The following is a 22,483-nucleotide window of genomic DNA, read 5'->3' as shown; positions in this document are numbered from 1 at the left end:
TGCCGGCTTTTAGGGCATGCGTGCGACGGCTTCATTCTGTATGCCCACGTAGGTGGAGACGACAGTGTTTAACACCCGCCGCCTAATTTAAAGTTCCTGCTTCCATGTATACGTATTTCTGTACATAAATTTGATACACAACGACGGCTGCTCTTTTTACTTTTCCTCTCATCGTTTTTTTTCTTGCATTCACCTTTTTCGAAGGTCCCCACACGCGTCACCATTACTCACCGCTGTCGCGTGGGCATTCCATGGTATGAGCACTTATAGTCTGAATGCGGCAGGCACTTAATGGACAGCACCCTTTTTTTTCTTTTCTTTTTCTTTTGAGAGATGGGATGGTCCTAATGGTTCATACGGCATCCAGTTGATGGCGTGGCGTTTACGCTGTTGCACTTTTTACCCCGAACTTCAACTTTTGCGGGCAGTATGTGCGCTTTGTACGGAAGTAAACAAGGCGTGCCAGCAAGCGCGCATGCAATGCGCGCCTTTTAACGACTTGCGTGACGTCGTCGCTGGGCAGATTCATTCACACTGGAGCGGCTATCTATGGTGTTATTGTTGCTTTCAAATGCGCACGACACAGTGCTGCCGAAATGAAGTAATCTGTTATGACGGTCATAGTGCCGAGAAAGTATGCACGCCATTGGGAGGCGGTAATTGTTGTATTCGAGCCAGTGTTCTTGACAGTTAATATGCTGGTACGTTTCTCTGATTATAGGTGCGGGATGTTGATGATTGGCGGTGTTTGAGGAAATGGGTCTATTCATGAGGTCAGCAAAGTATCAAAGTCACTGAAGTTACTCGTACAGTTTCTGGATGTTTTGTTGTTACTAAAGTGAGTGGAAGTATGGTATGAAGCAGTTGGCATGGCCGGTAAGATTGTAAATAGAAGTTGACGATGTAGGGTTACGTTCAGGCTGCCACTTGGTGGGGGTGACACATGAAACTTTGTTACCGTCAATAAGGGCGGATATGCGAGCTCATTTCGCAGTCCATCATGTAGTTTGCTGCAGATGAAACAGTACCAGCTCCTTCAGTATATGACCCAGTGAATGCGGAGTTCATCGCTGTATCAATACCTAAGATGTCGAAAGCAATGACTTTTATAGGTCCTGTCGCCCAGTCGAACATTGGAGGCGGGTCGCCGAGGCGACACGCAACGGCGATTGGGAGATGGTGAGTGGCGGCGAGACTCACGGGAGTTCACAGGCAGACCACTACTGTAAGGTGGAGAGGGCGAACGCTGAAAAGAAGACCGGTAAGGCGTGCGCTGGTAGTTCGTGAGTGAACTGAAGCGTCCGCTGCCCTCTGGAGCGTAGCCACGTTGCTCGTCCTGTTGACGCCTTCGGCAAAAGCGAGATATATGACCCCTATAGCCGGAATAATAACAGATTGGGCGTTGAGGACGTGGCATGGCGTAATACGGCTGTGGGCGCATCGGTGGTGACACTGACGCGACAGGTATACATGACCACCACTGGGGTAGCCACTGGGGTAGTGGTGGGTGCTGAGAGCGCCGCGACTTCTGCGTACGTTGGTACCTGATGAGGTCTGGATTCGGCGAAACAAGGTGAATGTGACACAGATGCAATCTCTTGCCTAATGATGTCCCGCAAGTTGGTTGGAGCTGAAGCTAAAGCAGACGGTGGGGCGCAAAAAGAGCAGCGCCCATGAAGCTCCTCACGAACGATGTCGCGGACCAGGGCACGGATGTCGAGGGCCACAGGAAGACGAATGTCCGAGGCATCACGGCAAAGACGAAGAGACTGAAGTTCTTCTAGTCTCTGGCAAGTGGGGATGACATCTTGAGTGGTGGTAGGGTTTTGCGACGAAAGGGCGTTGAATGCGATGATACTTATGCCTTTGATAATATGGCGTATTTTTTAGCTGAATTTACACGCAGGCATAGCTGAATTTACACGCTTGCACAAGACAAGAACATCCACGAGGTGTATGATTCACCCGCCAGCTGAATGCGTTCAGCAAGCTTCTTTGTTGCTACTTTGGCGCGGACACTGGGGGAACCGAACATCTGATGGAGCTGCCATCCGAATGTGTCCCAGTCTGGAAGATCTTGGAGGTGGTTCCAAAACCAGGTTTTGGCAACATCAGGTAGGTAGAAAGGGACCGTACGCAACTTGTGTAGAGTATCCCACCTGTTCAACAGAGTATCCCACCTGTTCAACAGAGTATCCCACTTGTTCAACTCGCTGACGAGGTCGTAGGTGTGTAGCCATTCTTCAACGTCATCCCCTTTGAGACCTGAGAATACTGGCGGATCACGCTGGTGGCTATGGATGGCCAGGGTCGACGGCGGAGGCTGCACTGGGCTGGTGGTGTTGGATGGACTAGAATTGTCTTGCACTGCCATGGCAGGTGGTAGTAGACGACGACCCGAGCGGAGCTTCAGTGGTAACGTGCGAGAGGACTTGGGGATCGAGAAGCACCGTCCACCACTTATGAGGAAGAGCTTTATTCGAGGCGAGCTCGAGCTGGCACACACTGATGATGATATCTACAGATGAGTAAATTATACAAATGATGATGACACGTTATATTGATAAAGAAGAGTCGGTGACTGCACTCACAGTACCTCTGGTTTCTTAAATTTTTTTCCTGGTTGTTTGAAACAAAACCATACTTTTATTAACTCTGAGTACATCTCACTCGTACCCCGCCGCGGTGCTCTAGTGGCTAGGTACTCGTCTGCTGGCCCGCAGATCGCGGGATTGAATCCCGCCGGCAGCGGCTGCATTTCCGAAGGAAGCGGAAATGTTTTAGGCCCGTGTACTGAGATTTGGGTGCACGTTAAAAAACCCCAGGTGGTCGAAATTTCCGGAGCCCTCCACTACGGCGTCTGTCATAATCATATGGTGGTTTAGGGACGTTAAACCCCACATGTCAATCATATCAATCAATGCATCTCACTCATGCGTACGCGCCCGCATTATTTCCTTCTGCTCCTATCTCTTCTTAACTTCCTTCGACTTTCCGGCATCGTCCTTCACCCGTCAGAAAAGAATATCGCATGTTGAGTTGTGCCTAGCCTATATTCCCTTTGTTTCTCTCCATGTTATTCAAAGCCAGCTTTACCGATTAATTTTACGTAAGCTGCACGCAGAGCAAACAATGGAATATTTAATAGCGACATTTAAACGGTTCCAGCGGACATGCCCACTACGTGACTCGGCATCGTATAGGGCAAGCTTTACTAAGAATACTCAGAAGAAGAAAAGAGAAAAAAAGAATAGAACACTCGCATTTGCGTTCGCATCACGTGCTATCGTCCCGGACTCCTGTCGCATTTATTAAAATTTAACAACGCGTATGCGGCGAACAAGAGTGTTTTATATGGAGACTTTTCTTCTCACTCCCGCCTTTCTGGGTCAGGCGGGCAAGTAGGGGAAGAGAAATTTGCACGACCCGAGGGATGTCTGCGTCGGTTCCTCGCCATGCCTGGTCACACGTGTGGCGGCTGAGGGCGAGGCCTCGACGCGTTCGACGCAATTAGGGCCGAATTACAGGAAAAGGGGGCGGAGAGAGGTGATCTGCCAACGTCTTCGCTGCGCTCCGTGGCATCGACATCACGCGACGCCGTTCCCCGACCCCGCATCGTCGACGGTGACAAACGAGACTGGGTGAATTATGAGGGCAAGTCGGAAAGAGGAAGAGAACGCCGTTTCGATGTCCGGGGAGGGGTGCGTGGCGAGGAAGCGGGGAGAAAAAAATGACTCCGCATTTTATACTATACGCGGTGCTCTCTAATTGGGTTTCCCCGCTCTGTGGCGTAAATCACGTTTCGTGCGAACCACCGATGCCCACCCCTCCTTTGCTCCTTTCTTCTTTCTTAGCAACCTGCGTGCGAGCTTCTTCCCGTTTCGCAATCTCATCTCGTGCCCATCGTCCCCTCGTTCTCCTCTTCCTCCTCAATAATTTGCCAGAGACGGGCGTCATGATGAACCTTCTTTTAAAACACTTATGTAAAGCTAACATTTTTTTTTTGAAGACACCAGAGAACGAAGTATGAAGACACTATGCACTTCGTTTAGGCAAGGAAGTTAACACAGACGAGAAAAAGCGCAAATTAATTTTCTCAGTTCGGAGGAAGTTCACTGTCTGCCAGTTCGTGTCAGCCAGCTGAGCGACTAGTAACTGGAGGATCATTAATGAAGTCAGAGCACAGAAGCCTCAAAGTCAAGTCGGGGCCTAGGGATGTTGCCGAACGCACCCCCCTTGTTACGTATGCACCCCACGGATGCGAGTCTGAAGGTGCTGTGACAGTTTATTCAATATTGAACATGAGTTTTTTTATTGTTCGGCGTTCTTTTTTCATAGTGGGGTTTTGATTTCCAATGAGCATATATGCTACTCACTTCGCAGTTTTCTTACTACAGGGGAGCCTTAGGAGATCAAATATAAGACAATACTTTAACGTTAAAACATTATAGACTCTCTATATAAGCAAGGCAAGCACACCAGCTTTTCTGCCTATTTCAATACAGCCAGCTTTGTCAAGTACTAACTTGTGTTATCCGGCTGAAATTCTTTACGCAAGCTGGTGGAGGCACCGCACTCTGACCAGGCGGAGCTGCGTTGCTCACAAAAGATATACCCAGTTTTTGGTTCACTAAGTATTACGGCTAGGTGGCGTTAGCCGCCGCCCGATCTAAAGGGTACAGCCACATTAATCTATCCATCCATTCCGCCTCGAAGTTTTTGATATTCGCCGTTTGGGGCACGCAGAAAATAGACACGTGCATGTGTCCTTCATGCATTCCGGCCATAATCCGCCGACAGATGCAGGGTGCGCGAGACACGCGTCTCATTTTATTTTCACTGAGGCCGTCTAAAGGTTGCCTTTTTTATACGCTGGCTATGCATTGTGGCGCTGCAGTCAGACTGCAAAACTCGACCTAATGGTGCCTCAGTGCACGTCGAGGAGACTGTGCTTTCACTGGTTGCGCCTGGACTTGATGCGAGCAGGACGCTGTTTCTTTGTTCTTTGCTTTTTCACGACGCGGTTGTGAGCACACTAAACGTTTTGCGGTTGTAACCCATTTACGTGACCATATGTCTAAACGTCCACATTTGTCGCGCTGTTTACGGGGTACATAACAAGCCGTGCGGGCTTTGTAAAATTAGCTCATGCGGGACGTTCAATACACCCGTCTGCAGGGGTCAGGCAAACACTGTGTGTAGGTATACATGCAGCAGCTCTGTTGTTGCTTCTAATAGGATCTCATATCTGACAGATAAGTATGATAAAAGAGAGCAATCACAAGAGTTCTGAATCAAAGCAGACGCGCTTTGGTCGTTTACGTAACAAGCAGGGTAGTATAGGCTGCTTCAAGACGGTACACAGAAGTTCATGCAGAAATAGCAAGAACAAACGAAGCGCATTTAAATCTGAATATAAGCCCTTTGAAAGGAAACGTATGTTTTTTGTCGCACATGTATTTATAGGAACGCCAAACAATTAAAGTAAAAGATCCCTTGAAAATATTCGTAAGCGAGGCCCCGCGAATAGAAATTAACAATGTCCCAGAGCTCTTCAAAAAAAAAAAAAAACTCTCGTGCATTGGGAGAACATTGTGAACCTTTCATGCCGTGGTTGCCAAAAAAAAAAATTACAGCATGTCCGTGGAGTGAATGATAACGGTGGCTACGTACTACTACATACATACATACAAGAAATAGATAGACCCACTACTTAAGCAGCTTCGCCCTTAAAAGCAAGCACTCTCGCAAATTTTCCGCTCATTGAACTATAGTGGAAAGCCCCACTTGTGCGCTCCAAGTAGGTAGTATACATTCCTGCACATATTTACAGCTACACTCTTCAGCTCCTCTTTATTTCGTTACACCTACAATAAATGTCACGAAGAACTGTAAACCGTTGTCCTTACTTTCACACTTTAACTTTGTGGTGCACACTGTGAGATAATTCAGGGAGCACCCATTACGTACTTCTCTGAGATGTAGGTGGATCACGTCAGATACTTCAGGGGCTGCAAGTAGAGTCAGCCACAAAGTAATGCGGGCCACGTGAGCGTGTAGCGAAACTGCCATCCACGCCGTCTAGTGGTGACCCACCTGCTTCTAGAGCGTAGCTCTGGCTGTGCAGTCGCCCGAGTAATACTCTCGACAAACGCCTGCTCGCTAGTAGACGGCGGAGATGGTTGCTTCGCCGCGCACTCGAGTGCTCTATGTTATGATGTGGCACCCTGTACTTTTGGTGGCTGCCCATCAAACTACCTACGCAAACTTCAGGTGCATGCTGCTTTACGTAAGCAGCGATCAGAGTGAATCAGTGCGTTGCCAACTTTTTCAGAGCACTGGAGATTAGCTTTTGAAACAGTTGGGTGCTCCACGCCAGAAACTGTTGTAATTGTCGTGGATTAACTTTCCGTGGCCCATGCTACCGATGATACCGATGATGCAAGTCAGAAAGCAAGGTGCTAAATCTTGTCTGCCCGTGCTATACGTAGCGCGAAAATTGAAATCGATACAGACGTTTGCATCCTGTTTTCGAATGTATGGAGCGGATACGTTAAAACTGCGAGATGTATAAGCACAAAGCTGTATGCAAACTTTTGAGCTATCTTGCGTGCGCACAATAAATGTATTTGAGTAATGTTCAAGTACGAACGAAACACTTGCTGTGATTCTGTTTCTCAGAGTGCAAAATTTGAAAAAGGAGCGAAGAAGTGAAAAACAATGTCAGCAATAGATATTCTTTCTTAATTCACGACAGTGAATGCTCTGAACAAAAGATATATAAGTAAAGAACAAAACCACAGGAGCTCGTGTCTTTCACTCGTGATGAAAAGGAACTGCCGTTTAAATGCATACAGGAAGGAACGAGAGTACATTATTATCGCCACATAGCCATAGGCGAAGTCCCGGCTCATGTAGAATGGGTTATTTTATTAGCTTCGGGAACTTTACATGTTCTAAATTCATACAACGTGCACTTCGCAGCATGGTTCGTTGAACGCATTCCCCTGAAAGACTCTGTCGAAGGTAGCATGTGCGGGAAATACCTGGCTCCCCGGAGTACAAATATTTACAGGCACACAGGGCCCGAGGCGTCTCTACAATACGTTCAGCTATAGACGGTCGCTGTGCAGCCATCTGTATCTCCTCTGGTTAACCCGTTGCCCGGAGGGTGATATAGAAAGAAAAGACCGAAACAAGGAACACAAGCGTGAGTGGAGAATCGACTGAACATATTTTGGTTTTATTTTAATTCCGATTATTTCGAACGGGGTGTTGTAGAAACTCAGGCGAGTGCAGAGTTTGGTTCGCCCCAGGCAGTGCGATGAGAAATAAATTAAAGCCCCAACCACCTTTGAAATCTCGAGGAACCGATAAGAAAAGGAAGGAAAAAAAAGAGATGGAAACTTGGAATGAACACAGCGCAAAAGAAGACGGAGACACGGATAGGTGACGCACGCACAGCGTCATGTACATGACGCCCTTCCTTGTCCCCGCCTTCTTTTGCGCTGTGTTCGCTTCAATGTTCAACCAATACGCCGAAGCTTCGACGCAAAGATAGAACAATAGTTGTTTACTCATCAAGCGTGGCGGTATTCGCCTTCAAAAGCGAGACTCAATGCCCGGTTCTTTTGTGTTCTTTCTTTCTTTCTTTCTTTCTTTCTTTCTTTCTTTCTTTCTTTTTTTCTTTCTTTCTTTCTTTCTTTCTTTCTTTCTTTCTTTCTTTCTTGCTTGCTTGCTTGCTTGCTTGCTTGCTTGCTTTCCTTTTTTCCTTCCTGCTTATTCTCTTTATTTTTTTCTTTGAGAAAAGATGATACCCCATAGCTCGCGTCTCAGCTACTCCAGCTAACCACATCACGATATTGTGGTGATGTTGCGTACCCTAAATGATGTTGCGCCACGCAGCCCTGGACTCTACTTGATCCGTACTAAGTGCATGTACCTCTACAACCTGTACATTCCATACCTTCCTATTCGCCGTGAATTCTTGTGACGTCTTGTCTGGTGTGGTCAGTGGCATGGCGACGCAACCATCTATCTCTTCTAAAAAACAGGCCAACTTGCATGTTTCATTGCTCCACCAGACGCCGCGCGCAAAGGACGTACTAGTTACCACTTCTGCCGTTTACGAGTTAGCTCGCTAAATCTCTCGTTTCTTTAAACTGTCAAGTGTTTTTTATCTTTTTAGGGTATCTCGCGATAAAAAATATTGCGGGCACCATGGCGCTAACAAGTGACAAAAATGAGAGCAAGAATAACTTCTTTTTTTTTTGCTGACTGAAGAAGTAGTAAAGAAATATGCGGTTAATTTGGTATACCACCGTCGTATTGGCCATAAACACGATGTAAGTATTTCTATTCTCCCTGCTCTAGTTTTCCGACAGTCGAGTAAACAGCCGCTTCACTTTATGTCGACCCTTTACTAAGGGACTTTTGTTGTCTTGACCCGTGGAAATACGTTTAATGGGCGTGGACGAAAGGGGATCACAAAACCCAAGAACTCAACGCAAGTTTCAACTTTTATTTTTTTAATGTGACAGTTGGGAAGCACGGACTGCTGGATGAATGTGTAATTCACCTTAATCGAGTTGCGTCAAAGCTTTAAGTCCGCGGTGTGCGCTGTGTCCAGGTGTCCTCCATTTGTACATCAATTTTTCGCGCAACTCAGTTAAGGTCACAGATGACTAGAGCGTATAGTTACAACTAAAAATTTTTGGGGTTTTACGCGCCAAAACCAAAATAAGATTGCTCGACGCACCATAGTTAAGGGCTCCTGAAATCTTCACCATTTCTTCTTCTGAAGCATGCACTAATTTTGCATATTATACAGGCTCTTGGCATTTCTCCTCCATCAAAATACCACAGTCACAGCTAAGATTCAACTTCGAAATAAGTTTCTATTAACAAGTTGTAACTTGCTCTGTTTGCGAATCTTTTTCATCCTTCGTCCCAATGCTTTCAAAACGTTCGTACATCTTAAGTCAACAAGAAGAATTAGATTCAGTCAGCAACTTTATTTCGCATTGTGTCAGCCGTAGAATTACAGGGGTCACGGTTCTCCCCTGCTAACCTGAAGGTGGCGGGTTGGATCCCGACCGTAGCAGTAGCATTTCTATGGAGGAAAAACGATAGGTATACTTACAACTTATGGGGTTTAACGCCCCAAAACCACGATTTGATTAAGAGAGGCGCCATAATGGAAGGCTACGGAAGTTTTGACCACCTGGACTTTTTCAATGTTCACTTGAATCTAAGCACACGGGCATCGAGCATTTTGGCCTCCTTGGACAATGCAGTCGCCGGGGCTCTGACTCAATCCTGGACCCTCCTGGTCAGCAGTTGACCACCACCATTATTATTATTATTATTATTATTATTATTATTATTATTATTATTATTATTATTATTATTATTATTATTATGTAGTCATCGAAGCCGATAAAGAATCGTCATGCATAACACAATGCGCAAATCAGCCCTGTACATCTAGCTTCACCACATTATGACCCCTAGTGCGGGAAAACCATTTAAAGACGCCAGAGAACTTTTTCTTCAAGTCCTTAGGAATCCGCCAAGCAGATCTGTTTGTTCCAAGATATGGCACTCAAATAAAAGACACTGGTGCTTAGACAAAACTAATATTTTCAGCTGTAGTAGCTAATGACAAACAAGAAATATTAGCTTCAAGAGATCGCAAATTTTCGAGTCATCCTAAGTAGTGTTACAGATGATTTAAAGACAATAACTGGCGGAGAGTTATTATTCCGTGACTTGGATAGAAAGCATTAAGATAGAGATAAAGACCGAGAGCAATAATTACACCACTAAAGGTGGTCCTACAAATTCAGAAAGCTTGAATTCTGACAAAGGAGTAAATAAACATGAAATTCTAAACACTACAGCTAGGCTGTAAAACGTGAGTGATTGAGGGGGGGGGGGGGATGAATGGCTCACGAAGACGTGATTGCGGCCGAGGAGGCCATGCCGTCAATGAAGTTTCTTCAGTGGGAAATCACAATAAAAGTGTCATAAGTAATGAAACATTTGAATTGAAATGCAATAATTTTGTTAGCGCATCATGTAAAAAGTTCAACACAAAGCTAAGGTAGCAAGGAAGGAGAAGAGAGAAATAAATAAGTGGAAGGACAAAAAAGCTGCGGTTTTGTCTTGTACGCACAGCACTGCCTGATGCTGACGTGGTCCATCTTAGATTACTCACTCTTTTTGTATAAAGCTTATAGATTTTTTTCTTTCTTTCACAAAAATTTTTCACTTCGCAATAAAAATAAAACAAGGCAAAAGAAGCTGAAGTTTAGACATGAAGCATCGTTGTATAAAAAACAGTGAAAATGCAATGAAATCTTTGTGCAGAAAGCAACTGGGACACTTTAGATGTGAATTATATAAGAAAGGTTGATTTACTTTGTGGATTATCGTACCGGTATGAAACAAAATTTGTTCACTGCCACATCACCCGAGCACTATAGTGGGATTGCTTACTGAATTTATGATAGTCGCCTTCTATTTGGTAGCTTTTATTATTTTCTTTTTTAAAATTAAGTAGAAGGTTTTAATCGGCGACACTATTCAGATGCAATGTGATACTTAGTACTCAATGTAGCGTTCTTTTCAAAGTCACTTTTATGCTTAACGAATCATTCACAGCCGGCTTGTCACAAGTCTTAAAGCCACTCATACATCGATTTTAGTCGCTTTAACATGCAAACACTGATGGGAAACAATGTTATCTAGTGTTTTTAAAACTGCTTCTATCAACACTCAAGCCGGCCGCGCGTGGTTCGTTAACAAAAGCACAGCGCGGTGCTCAGAACTTAGTTCCGCGCCATGGTCCTTGCACAGAGCGTTGCTTAGTCTTTAATTAAGTTGAGCATCAAATTTTCGATAACGTAAACTTTCGCTCACGTCCTCTTACCATGTGCTCCACTGCTAGAAAAAATAAAAAAATACAAATCCACTTTGACCTCACAAATAACAGTAATATATAAAAAGGCTTCGATACGCATTTGAGGAGCTGAATATGTAATCGAGGGTAATTACGCGCAAAATAAAGAATTCAATCGACTAAGAGTGCAGTGGAGGATGTTGGTTCTAGTTCAAAGTTTTTATTTCGTTGTTTTTTTATTGTTCAAGACGTACTCTCGAGTAAAGAGCTTCATTTGCATAGCTAATGCTTCTTCGTGCCATGGTTCTTTAGTTTTTTACAGATCTTCGCTGATAGTTTCGTTTTGCATTTGTCGCTATTTTCCAGCGTTTGTCTCGCCCGGGTACTACACGAGATGCTTTCTTGTACGCTAAAAAAGTTGCCTTAGTTATATACCACGCTTTGGCTTCGCCTAGCTGTTGTTTCAGAGCATGTTTTTATTTCCCCACAGCTCCTCTTTTACACGTATGCTTAATATATACGCATGCATGAAGCTAAAAGTTTTACCGTGTGTATATGTCAGCATATGAATCGCTTTAGTAAAAGCGTTGATTTACTAGGTGCGCTTATCCGCATATGTGTCAGAATTTATGAGAAGGAATGGCTTCATGACATTTTCGAAATAATGAGAGTAGACTGAAATGTCTTAAAGTGAATTTATGTTTCTGCACTTCGACGAGTGCTGCCACAGAACATTCATGCAACGCAGCGGTTGTGTCGATGTGATGTCACGCACGAGCTATCGTCATGGCGAGAAATAAAAATCACATGGTCCGACATGCATTTGCCTAACGTGACTCGAAGGCCTTCTTTTTCTTCTCAGTTAATAAGGCTAACCCTCCCTCCCCTCCCGTCGCCTCCAAAAGCTTTCTACGACCAGCGTGTCTTTGTACTGCCTCCAAAATAAAAGGCATTAACAGCTTGTTACCCTCAGATGGTTTTTAAATGCCTTCGAGATCGACCGAGCTTTCCCCAAGCGAAGATGTCATGTGATGAAATCATCTTGTGACGGTTTACTGGCGCCATGATTGCCTGAAATATTGGTGACCTCTGAGTCATGATCAACGCTCAGGTTCAGGTCATCATAACATAATAAGTTTTGTATCATTCGCGGTGACGACGAGGCCTTAGCCTAATCTAAAGCTTTCGGCGTAAAAAAAAAAAAAGCTGCTGTGTGGTGAAAGTGACCGATATATTACTGCATACTTGAATGTTCTGTGGAACCTATTCGCTTTCCTTCTCTGCTCTCTTTCTCCTTTCGACATGCCCGATTCTACAATCACAAGTCGCCGCTCGCTGTTACGGGATTCGATAATGCTGTGAATACGCGCAGGGAAGAGTGGCAGAAAAGTTCTCACCTTGTGACTCTCCTTATTGAAACATAAAATTCAGGGCGCTTAGTGCATGCTAGGCACTTGCGTCTGTATGTATACAGACGAGGGGGGCTGCATTGATGATGCACAAAGGAAATGACTCGAGTGAAAACTTGGTTATAGATACAGCCCTCTCCCATATGAAGCAGCTATTTCATATTCTACTCCTGTTTACGCCTGCCTTGATAGGATAATGAGGTGACTTTCTCTGAAGCCATCAGCAAACATGTGAGCTGGCGCTTTCCAAATACAGCTGCGGGTGTCGCTGCTTTTTTATGCATCCTTTTAACGCACTTATATCCAGACAGCCATTCTACCTTCTAGCATTATACGCGGGCGTTTTGATGGCAATACCATCTTTCCTGCCTCAAGCTCACAAGTACGTTGTGAATTTGCTCTTACCGGTTCTCACATTACATGATGCGCAGTACGCAGTACCTCGTGGCAGTTTCAAAACTCAAACGTAAAGCTGTTCTGCCATTAAAAAGAACATGAATTGCTGATATTTTTCGGGCCAGTACTATGAACAACGAAAAGAATATTAAGAAAAAGTTGAGGGTTCTACGTTCCAAAACCACGATTTGAGAAGAGAGAGAGAAGAGGAAAGCCGGATAATGGTTAACCAGATAATGGCCTCCAGTTTGCTAACCAGCACTACAGGAAACAGAGGAAACAGGGGCAAGAAAGAGGTTGTCAAGAGAGAAAAAAAGAAGAAGAAAAAATGCAAGCACACTTAGGAGAAAACAAAAAGCACACACAGGAAAGGCGTTCTGGCTACAATCACTTAGAAAGGTCGGTATATCAGAAAAATCGCAGTACCGCTTGCAGGGCCTTCTTCTGTGACGTTGCATCCTGGCGATAATTTAAGCTCCTTTCCTCCGACGGAGGTTGATTATCTTATTTGTTGAGCTCATTGCGAAGGAATAGTCGCTTCGCTGTCTACACACCGCAATGTTATTATGAGAGACGCCGTAGTGGAGGTCTTCGGCAACATCTACCATCCGGTGATCTTTAACGTGCAATGACGTGAAACACTTTATGGGCCTCTAGCGTTCTGCCTTCATTGAAGTGCGGCAGCCGCAGTCCGGATGAAACTTGCAACCTTCGAGTCAGCAGCCGAGGACTATAACCACCTGTCTGGTATGGCGGACAAAACCGTGATGTGATTATAAGAAAAGCCGAAGTGGGTACTTTTAAATAATTCTGACACCAGCGTTTCTTCAACGTGCAGCTGAGACTAAATACTCGTGTATTTCTCTTATTTTTTTTCCTTATATTTCGGCTGCGTTACTTTGTAATTTCGCCCCTAGAGTAATGCCACTGCCGTGCCTGGTCATCAAACGCGCGTTTATGGTGCGTAGTAGTCCTTAGCCTGCCAATATATCCTAATTGGTAGGCCATCGTCCCTCTCAATTATACACGAGTGCGTCTTCTTTAAAGCGACCTCAAGAAAGTTGCAGCTGCCATAAAGTCTCTTGGTACTACGAAAGCCCAGGGCAAATCTTCAAATAGGTACACAGCTACTGAGCCGAGTGGGCTACTCGCAGACCTTCTCGACTGCACAAGGCTAGCTTAACCGTGCCAAACCGTAGTGCGAAGGATTGCTTCTGACGTTTGTATACGTGAGTAGAATTGAAACCGTGCGCATAAGGGGCGAAATTTTTGGCGCGGTCGTTATTCCCTACAGTCAGAGCGCACCTTATGTCACCGACAGCGCACCACGGGTCCCTTTTTGAGTTGCCCGATAGTTTTCCTATTACAGCTTCAATTAAAGTTGACTTTACGAGATCGAAAAGTTATTCTATACTTTGAGAAGGCCAGCCCGTTGCTTCAAATCACACATATATAAGAAAAAAGCACTCACTGACACACACTATACAAATGGTTCACCAGGCAAACCGAAATGGTTTATCTCGAGCTCGGAAATATTGAAGTGTGTTACTTATATATAGTAGCTTGTGACTTCTGTATTCCATGATTTTAGATATGTGTGCTTCAAAACTTGCGTTTGGAAGAATTAGCTTAAAGAATAATAATAAGTACCTAAAGTAATTCATGGGCAGAAGTTCTTGCTGCGGTGGCTGTCACACGTACTAATACATTTATTAATTTATAAAGTATTGGGCACGAGCAGTTAATGCATGGTGAACAAGATACAAGTGAATATTAACGTGAAAATAGGATGGCATAAATTAAAAAAAAATTCACCCAATTTTTTTTTTCTCATCAGGTAGAGGATCGAGAAAACATTACAACTTGGTTATGCTACAAATCATACGAATACACGATACAACAACGATATACAGTATACAGGCAGTATACGTCAAAACCTGTAAAGAAGCTGGTCAGAAGTCGGAGACTCTTCAGGTTGCGTATGTTCATTAGCACTCCTTCTTCGCTACAGTTCTACCCACTCACGAACCACGTCTTCCCACTTCCTAGCCCCATACAGCTTGGCTTCAAAAGAATAATAATTAGAATCAGTATTGCGTTGTCTGAACACTAAGGGTCGACCTTCGTTTCAACTCCACGCACAGTTACCTAACATCGCCGTTACGTGGCACCGGTGACGCAATGCCGTTTTAATTCCCCGGATAAACGACGACGCTTTCGCAGATACGACCATTCGCAAACTGCAATTAATCCTTCGGGACGCCGCCCACCCGCGCATTATATACGGGCTTTCACGCTGGTCTTGACTCGCGGGGCGTGCCAGCAAAACTATTTCGACGTTTTCTCTTATCGGCCCGACGCGTCCCCGTTTATACGACCGGTGTATGGGCTCGCACCACAGAGTCAGCCGCGAGCAATCTGAGCGCTCGTGCGTCGTCCGCGGCGAGCATCGCCGGTATAGCCGCACGTAGTAAAACCGCGCGCCTTCACTCTTGACGCTATTCAGCGGTGCGACGCGCATACAAAAGAATAATTTGCAACGCGAGTAACACGGCGTAATGTAAAGGGGGAAAAAACGCGAATAAAACCGTCAAAGCTGTAGGACGTTGCGACAGAGACTCCCCAGAAAAGCCAGCGAACCGAGCACGGCTCGTGCGGGAAACGTGCCACGCACGTCCGCGCCTTGTAATGGGTTGCCCCTGACGTGACTGGTGGCAGTGACGGCGGCACCACTCGAAGAAAGAAGAAAAAAAGCCCGTTGCCCGAACGGGAACGGCGGGTGCTCGAAGAAGCCCTCTTTTGTTTGAGGCCTGCCAATCGACACGCTGCGTACCGTATAGTATAGCGCGTCGTGTGGTTTGCTTTCCCGCACCATTTTCTTTGCAGCCTTTCTTCCTGCAGGGGAAGTCGTCGTGGCCAATTGGCAGCCATATATAGGTATAGTGGGTGTATTAATGCGAGCGTGCCTGGTGGAAGTCGGATGGGCTCTGTCAGCTTCAGCCCCTCTCTGCGGGTCGGGCTTTGTTTATCGTCTGTTTCTGCTTCTTCGCGTCCTGTATACATGTCTCTGTGACTCCACGATGGCGTGTCACATCCTCAGTGACCTGGCGTTTCATGGCTGAAAGTACACACTAATCATCAAATGTGAAATAAAACACTTGAATTCTCTTTCATGAGCCGCGGCTGCTAATCAAGCAGTGTGTGTTCTGTTCGAACTTCTACGAAAGCTTTACTTTCCGGCAGGGACGTAGCCAGAATTTCGATTTTTATTGGGCGAGGGTGGAAGGGTGAGAGACAGGCTTGAGTGTTTCTTTTCACATTGATGACGGTGGTGCAATTTCGAAAACGCTGAGGTTGATACCGGCATGCTATTTAAAAGAAGGTCTTCACATTTACGACCCACTTTGAAACCGTAATATATCCTGCGTATGCACGTAGTAATATTCGCGAGCTTCGTAAAATTTCGGTTCATGCATGCAAGTCAATAATTCTTAGAGCCTAATTAGACAATTTTTTCTAAATATTAGCGCTCGCATGCGTCCACTTGTTGAGCATATTGTCTGTGGATTCAGATTCAGCATTACAATTGTTTCACTATCACTCGATTTTAGTTTATTTCCCCTATATGTTCATTTGCCTTGTTCCATTTTTGTCTATTATGTAGTATGGACAAAAACTGAGGTGTCGAATTGATTTTTGCGTCAACAATCGCTCTTTAAAAAGAACCAATTCCCTATATAAAAAAAACACAGCGTGCAAAGCTGATTGCTGACCTTGCTTCACTCGTGGAAAAAAACCAAGACTCTGGTAATGATACAATGATTGTGCTTGCTCTGAGGTGAACATGTGCGGAACTTAACCGCAATCGGCATTACGAAAATCAGGCAGCCCTTTTAAAATGCGGTCCGCGGTCATTCAGCCTGAGCCAGCGCCGAGACCGTTGCGTAACTTAGGAGGCTGGAATTTTCTTTTCAGTTTGTGTCAAATTCAGTCAATTTTTTTTTCGCTTAGATTTATATAGCTCTCCCATAGTAAAGTACCTAGTACTCAAAATCGTTACCACTTTTTCTAATCAGATAGCACCGAACTTCGAGCTTGCTGTACAAAAACCTTCCGCGAAATTACAGCAACATATTTTTTTTAAATTCTCTAGAACACTTACTCAATAATAAACAAAATGTGTAAATATTTTCTTGTGTAACATACACAAGTTCTTGCCGTGATGCCTTGGTGTCTGTGAGTATAGTCAGTGCACAAAAAAGAAGTAAAATCTTCCGTCTGTGTCTGTACTATATTGCCGAGAAAACAAGGTGTTTATACAGATGTGATCATTGCTCACTAAGAAGCTTTAAGAAATTATTAGGGACAAAAACAATTAACGCCATGGCCAACACCACAGTAAGCATTCTTTCTGTACAGTAGTAAAGCTAGAAATACCCGTCACGGTAGTCTAGTGGCTAATGCACTGAGCCGCTGATCCGGAAGACGCAGGATCCAATCCCGGCAGCAGTCCGCATTTTCGATGGAGGTGAGAATACTTGAGGCCCGTGTGCTTAGGTTTAGGAGCACGGTAAAAACCACAGTAGTGGTAGAAATTTCCGAAATACTCAACTACGGCCCCTCTCATGAGCATTTGGTGGTTTAGAGACGTCGAACCTCGAGAATTATTTATGTTATTAGTAATGCTAGAAACAATTATGAACTTTGAATTACTTGCAGATGCGGGCAGCGCTGCTAAGCTGGGTCAGTCTCATGAAAAGTTACTCAAGTTTGCGCTTAAATATCTATGCTGGACATCGACTTGGAGCTTGTAGTTAACTGCTAGTATTTATTTATTTTTTTATATCCCGCGGTATTGTATCACAAAGCTTCTAAATCTTATTTTTGGTATGTTTCATAAACGCGTTACGAAGACCCATACTGCTTCTTGAAACGCTGAAACATTTCTTCTGCCGCTTGGCAGCAATTATACATACTGCTTTTTCAACAGAAAAGTTCTAAATTGGAACCAACGTATTGTGCGCCCAGACTGCTAGCTACATGAGCCTCTTTTTAAACGTCGTGCTTATAAATAATTCGATACCTACTGTTCTTTAAGGAATTAGATGCAAAACTGAAAAAAAGGCGTCATTTCTTGTAAGAGTAATTTAAATGCACATATCAGACGAAAACTGTTCGACGTCGTTCTATGTTATTTCAGCTTCGCAGATGACTCATTGTATAGTTATAGATAAGCACCGTACTCGTCACTATGAAAGCAGGGGCTGCGCTAGGAGAATGGGAGTGGGGGGCATTTATGGCTTTTCCAGAATTAAAGCCTGTACCCAACCCTTCCCTCCCTCTTTCCTTGCTACCTGTGAAAAAAATGAAAGCTCTAATTTAGGTCACCAGCTTTGTTGGAGCATACATAATCTATCAATATGGGAAAAAAATTCATCAAATATTTTTGCTAGTTGTAGCAACAGTACTCCCTCCAGTGACGGTAGCAGAGCCAGAATTTTATTTATTTGCTCGTATCTGCGTAATACAGACTTAACGCCACTTTTAGAGGAACGCAGAATTAATAAAACTCGTTTAGTTTGTGGGGGTAAGCGAGCTAGCATTGTGAGCGCGGTCAAATTTTACCAAAATGATAGCATAGCTTTTTTTCGCAAAATTATTTTTCTTGCCTTGCTTTTCCTATTAAGATATCATACGCGAAAAGAAGTAGACGGTCCAATACAAAAATGCCATCACCTTTAAATTATCATGTTAAAAAACGACTTTTAGCTGAGGCGTTAGTCTCCTCCATTGTCTCGTCCTGTAATATTGGAAGATATATATTTCTATGCATGCCCCATTGGTTGAAGTGAAAACAATACGTATGCAATTTTTGGAAGCGATCATCGCGTCCCTGACAGGGAGGATGAAGCCGCAGTGTACGAAAAAGATAGTACTAGAGAGAATGAAGGAGCGTAATAATTACGGGAAAATAAAATTTTCGACAACTGCTTAATAGAAATGGTCTCAGCGCTTTACTCATCGGGCGAGTATATAGTTCAAAGCCTTCTAAAGCAAACGAAGAACTCCAGGTTCTATCGGTCACAAAGGAAACTTACGGAAGTGGTCACTCATGAAAGACGCGACAACTTGACAAGCGCTGTGCTCACCTTCGTATGCTATCCCAGGCCGAGGTCCGCGCAGCAGAAGGACACAAAGGACGGAGCCCAGAATCCAGGCGAGGCCGTGTTGTCTCGTATCACTCATTTCGGCGGTATCCAGTGCGTTGTACCGGAGCACGATGAACAAAACTAAATAAGCGCGAACACGCTGTAACTAGCACCTGCTTCAGCGAAAAAAAAAAATGTGTTTTTATCCACAATCCGCACACACAGCTGAGTGGGTTGACCACGCGCGCACTGTTTTCTTGCGGCCCGGCGAGAATTCGAAATCGAAACTCTCAGAAAGAAGCAAGAGCTCCACGCACACACGTACGCGCACAGCGGCGGGGAAAAAATTAAGAGAGTAGTGCGTAGTTGTGTTTATCTCATCAGTGAAAACGGAGCGCAGTTTGTAGCGGAGAGGATGTTTGAGGCAGCTGAGGCGTCTCCACTCCGGTGCCGATGAGCGTCGTCGAAGGAGACGGCGGCGAGGTCGAAGCAGCGAGATCCAGGAAGGGCCACATCTCGTGCCGGCGGCCACCCGTCAACAAGTGGAAGCGAAGCCCTGCCCTGCAAAGCGCGCCTTCGACCGGCTTTTCCTCTCACTCTCGCATCCCTGCCTCTTTCGCTCTCGGGCACATCACGGCGGCGCTGCAATGGTTCGGCTTCCACCACCGGAGGACGCCACTGCACAAGCGCACGCTGTTCGTCCCAAGACGGCCGTTCGTAATGGGGCGCTTCGGAGACGATGAAAACGTAGGAATATACTGTGGGAGCACTTTTGGAAGTTGGTGACCATGGTCTAGTGAGTGGGAAATACGGATATGAAGTAGACAGATTTCGCCCGACTAGCTGGTGTCTACCAGGTGTGAAATTTCACCGCTGTAGTAGAAGTATTCTCGAGAGATTCTCGCAACATGTCATTCTGCATCCGGGCATCTGAAAATTGCGAATTGCAAAAAAAAAAAAACTAAATCGAAGCATATCCACGGAGTGAATCATCTTGAGTGGGACGAAGCGTCCATCAGTCTATCCGTGCTTCCGTCTGTTCGTACGTTCTTGCTTCCGTCGATCCGTGCGTCCGTCCATGCACCCGTCCATATGACCGCTCATGTGTCCGTCTATCCGTGTGACCGTGCGTGCGTCCATCCTCCGTCCATCCGCCCATCTAGTGAACACTCCAAGTACCACCATCTCGCATCTTTTCATCCTATATTCATCATATACAAGTACCGCCATCCAGTGGGCATTGTAAGCACTAGATGGCTACTACTGCATAATAAATGCACAGTACGCACAGCCCACGGCGTATAGAGCTTCATCCCTATAAGAGTGCGCTATTTTGGTTTGAGATTCACTACACCATCAGCTGTTTCGCACTTTTTTAATGATGTTACAAAATCTAGACCAGCCGCTTCCGGTGTTAATTTTTCAACGCAGTTTCATGTGTGCTTGGTAGTATCACTAAATACGCACTTCCAAAACGCGCATGCAAGCTTTTCGGGGTCATTTTAAGAACGAAGCTCAAGTTAGAACATCGGGTGTCCGCCATAGACCTTCTGCACCAGTGTATAACATGTCCACCGGCGGAGCGGCGTCCACAGACGGAGACTGTCCGAGCAGCTACCGCGCCGAGTTGTCCCGCCGCGCCAACCGAGTGGAGGTGACGCAAGGCTGGCACTTCTACCGAGGGTGCCACAACCAGTTTTGTACGTTAGTTCTGGCGATGGAGTTTGCTTATTCTTGCATGATTTGTGGCAGGCTGTAGTTCGACTCTACTTTGTCTACGTTGAAGACAGACCGTGGCATTGGAGCCTTCTTGGCATCAGCCAAGATGGCTCTGTTATGTCCCTAGATCTATAGAGTTTCCTGTAAAAACACTAGAGATAACCCTGGTGCTAGTGTCTATGGGAACGGCCATTCACAGTATTTTAGCCAGCATGGTAATGATGGGGAGCAAGCAAATGTGTCTAACCATCGTACTTTAGGCTCCATTTGGCTTCGCGTTGCTTGGAGCTGCTTAGTCACTAAAGGTCGATCAGAAAATGTGAAGCACTTACATTTTACCACCTTAACCTTTCAGGCTCTTCAATTCAAATCGTATCAGGAATTTCACAAGAGTCCGTTCTTTTATTTGAATCAAAACTAAAACAGTGTGATAAACAAAATCACAAGTACTTTTGAATTCCACAAGCACGAAGAAGGCAAATTTCTGTAATATTCATCATTTCTATGATGGCTGAATGATCGCAACTCCACAGTCCCCTCTAGTTAACTTTACGAAACTTTATGCCTAGATAAACCAGCTTGACTTGTTTTAAACTTTGCACGGTTTGTTTAAGAGTCTCCTTTTTTTCTACTAAGACACGCTCCTCGTTCAGTAATTAATAGTGTGAACTTAAAAACCACATAGCAAAAAAATCATGGACGTAAAGTGGACCATTCTTACGTGCTTACATTTCTTATCATGCAATTTTGCCGCCTGAACAACTCAACATTCTTTCTTATTATTTTTTGTCCTGTTACTTTATCCCATGGCTTTCCACGTTAGCCTATTTTGTGTGATTTCGTCGTTTGTTTAGGCGGCCAATAATGCACACTTGCCGATAAAAGCCTGGTTCCAGAGTTTACAACGTCGAGGCACGCGACGTTAAGTGCGTGCTTGACTTCATAAAGCGGCGCGTTGTTATACTACCGAGTACACAAAGGTGCGCATACGCGTTGCCGTTCTAACAGCTGCGCGAAAGCGCTCCGCATTGACGAATGGATGCATAGTTAAAATATGAGTCAGTGCTAATTTTCCTGTCCCAGTACAACTATAGTATACAGTCGTGTGTACATTTGTGTGATGCACTCGTGTGGAACCTGGTGATCGCGGGTAGAGATCGAAATTCGTGGTCAGAATTTCACTTACGCACGTAACTTAAGTGCCTGTATGTCGATCGTAGTCGATGAATAAAAGGGAGAGTTTTGTTTATTGAAAGCGCGCGTCTTCGGAAGAAAAGGTTGGAATGCAACGGCCTCGGGAACTGAGTGGGCTAACGATTAATTTTTGGTGGTCGGACACGCTCATTTTGCATGTTTATGTTTTGCATGTGTGTGCAAGTTCAGTACTATAGCCTGCGTGTGCAGCCTCCCCCATCCCTCTCCTATGCGCAGGTTAGCAAACCGGCTGCCTATAGGCTGGTTAACCTCCCTGCCTTTCTTTTCCCTCTATTTTCCTTCCTTCCTTCCTTGATTTTATTTGCAGCAGCCTAATGAAACAACAGATAATCAGGCCCAAGAAACTATATGGCGGGGATTATTTTTAATATTCATCTGATGACTGGCAACTATGACATAACATGAAATGAATTACTGTGAGAAAAAAAAAGTATAACCCATGCCTGTTTCATGGTAATGAGTGATAACATGAATGTGAAATTTACATTTATAGACGCAGTTTCAGCTTAGATGTATATCAACAAATTCAAGAGCAGAAATGTTCAGACTACGCATATTGCGCATGGTCGCTTGACCAATGTGCGCGTGTAGCCGATGAAGAAGGCCAAAAGCACATTTTGTATACCAGGTCTGTAAGCTGAACTGGTCAGCGTTCCGGCAGCGTCACGACAACGTTCCGATAGCGTTACGAC

At 44.9% G+C, this 22,483-nt stretch overlaps 1 protein-coding gene across 1 annotated transcript in view; it reads right to left on the bottom strand.

Moving 5' to 3' along the window:
- LOC119166827 (roundabout homolog 3) overlaps positions 1 to 19,226 on the bottom strand; it is a 238,878-nt gene extending 219,652 nt beyond the window's left edge. Inside the window, exon 1 of the mRNA XM_075891441.1 lies at positions 18,858 to 19,226. Within this exon, the coding sequence (XP_075747556.1) occupies positions 18,858 to 18,954 (97 nt within the window). The 5' untranslated portion in view covers positions 18,955 to 19,226. The remainder of the gene's footprint in view (positions 1 to 18,857) is intronic.
- Positions 19,227 to 22,483: the final 3,257 nt, after the last annotated feature.

The sequence above is a fragment of the Rhipicephalus microplus genome, chromosome 1 (genome assembly GCF_043290135.1).
Source record: "Rhipicephalus microplus isolate Deutch F79 chromosome 1, USDA_Rmic, whole genome shotgun sequence".
NCBI lineage: Eukaryota > Metazoa > Arthropoda > Arachnida > Ixodida > Ixodidae > Rhipicephalus > Rhipicephalus microplus.
This window is presented reverse-complemented; position numbering and strand designations above follow the sequence as displayed.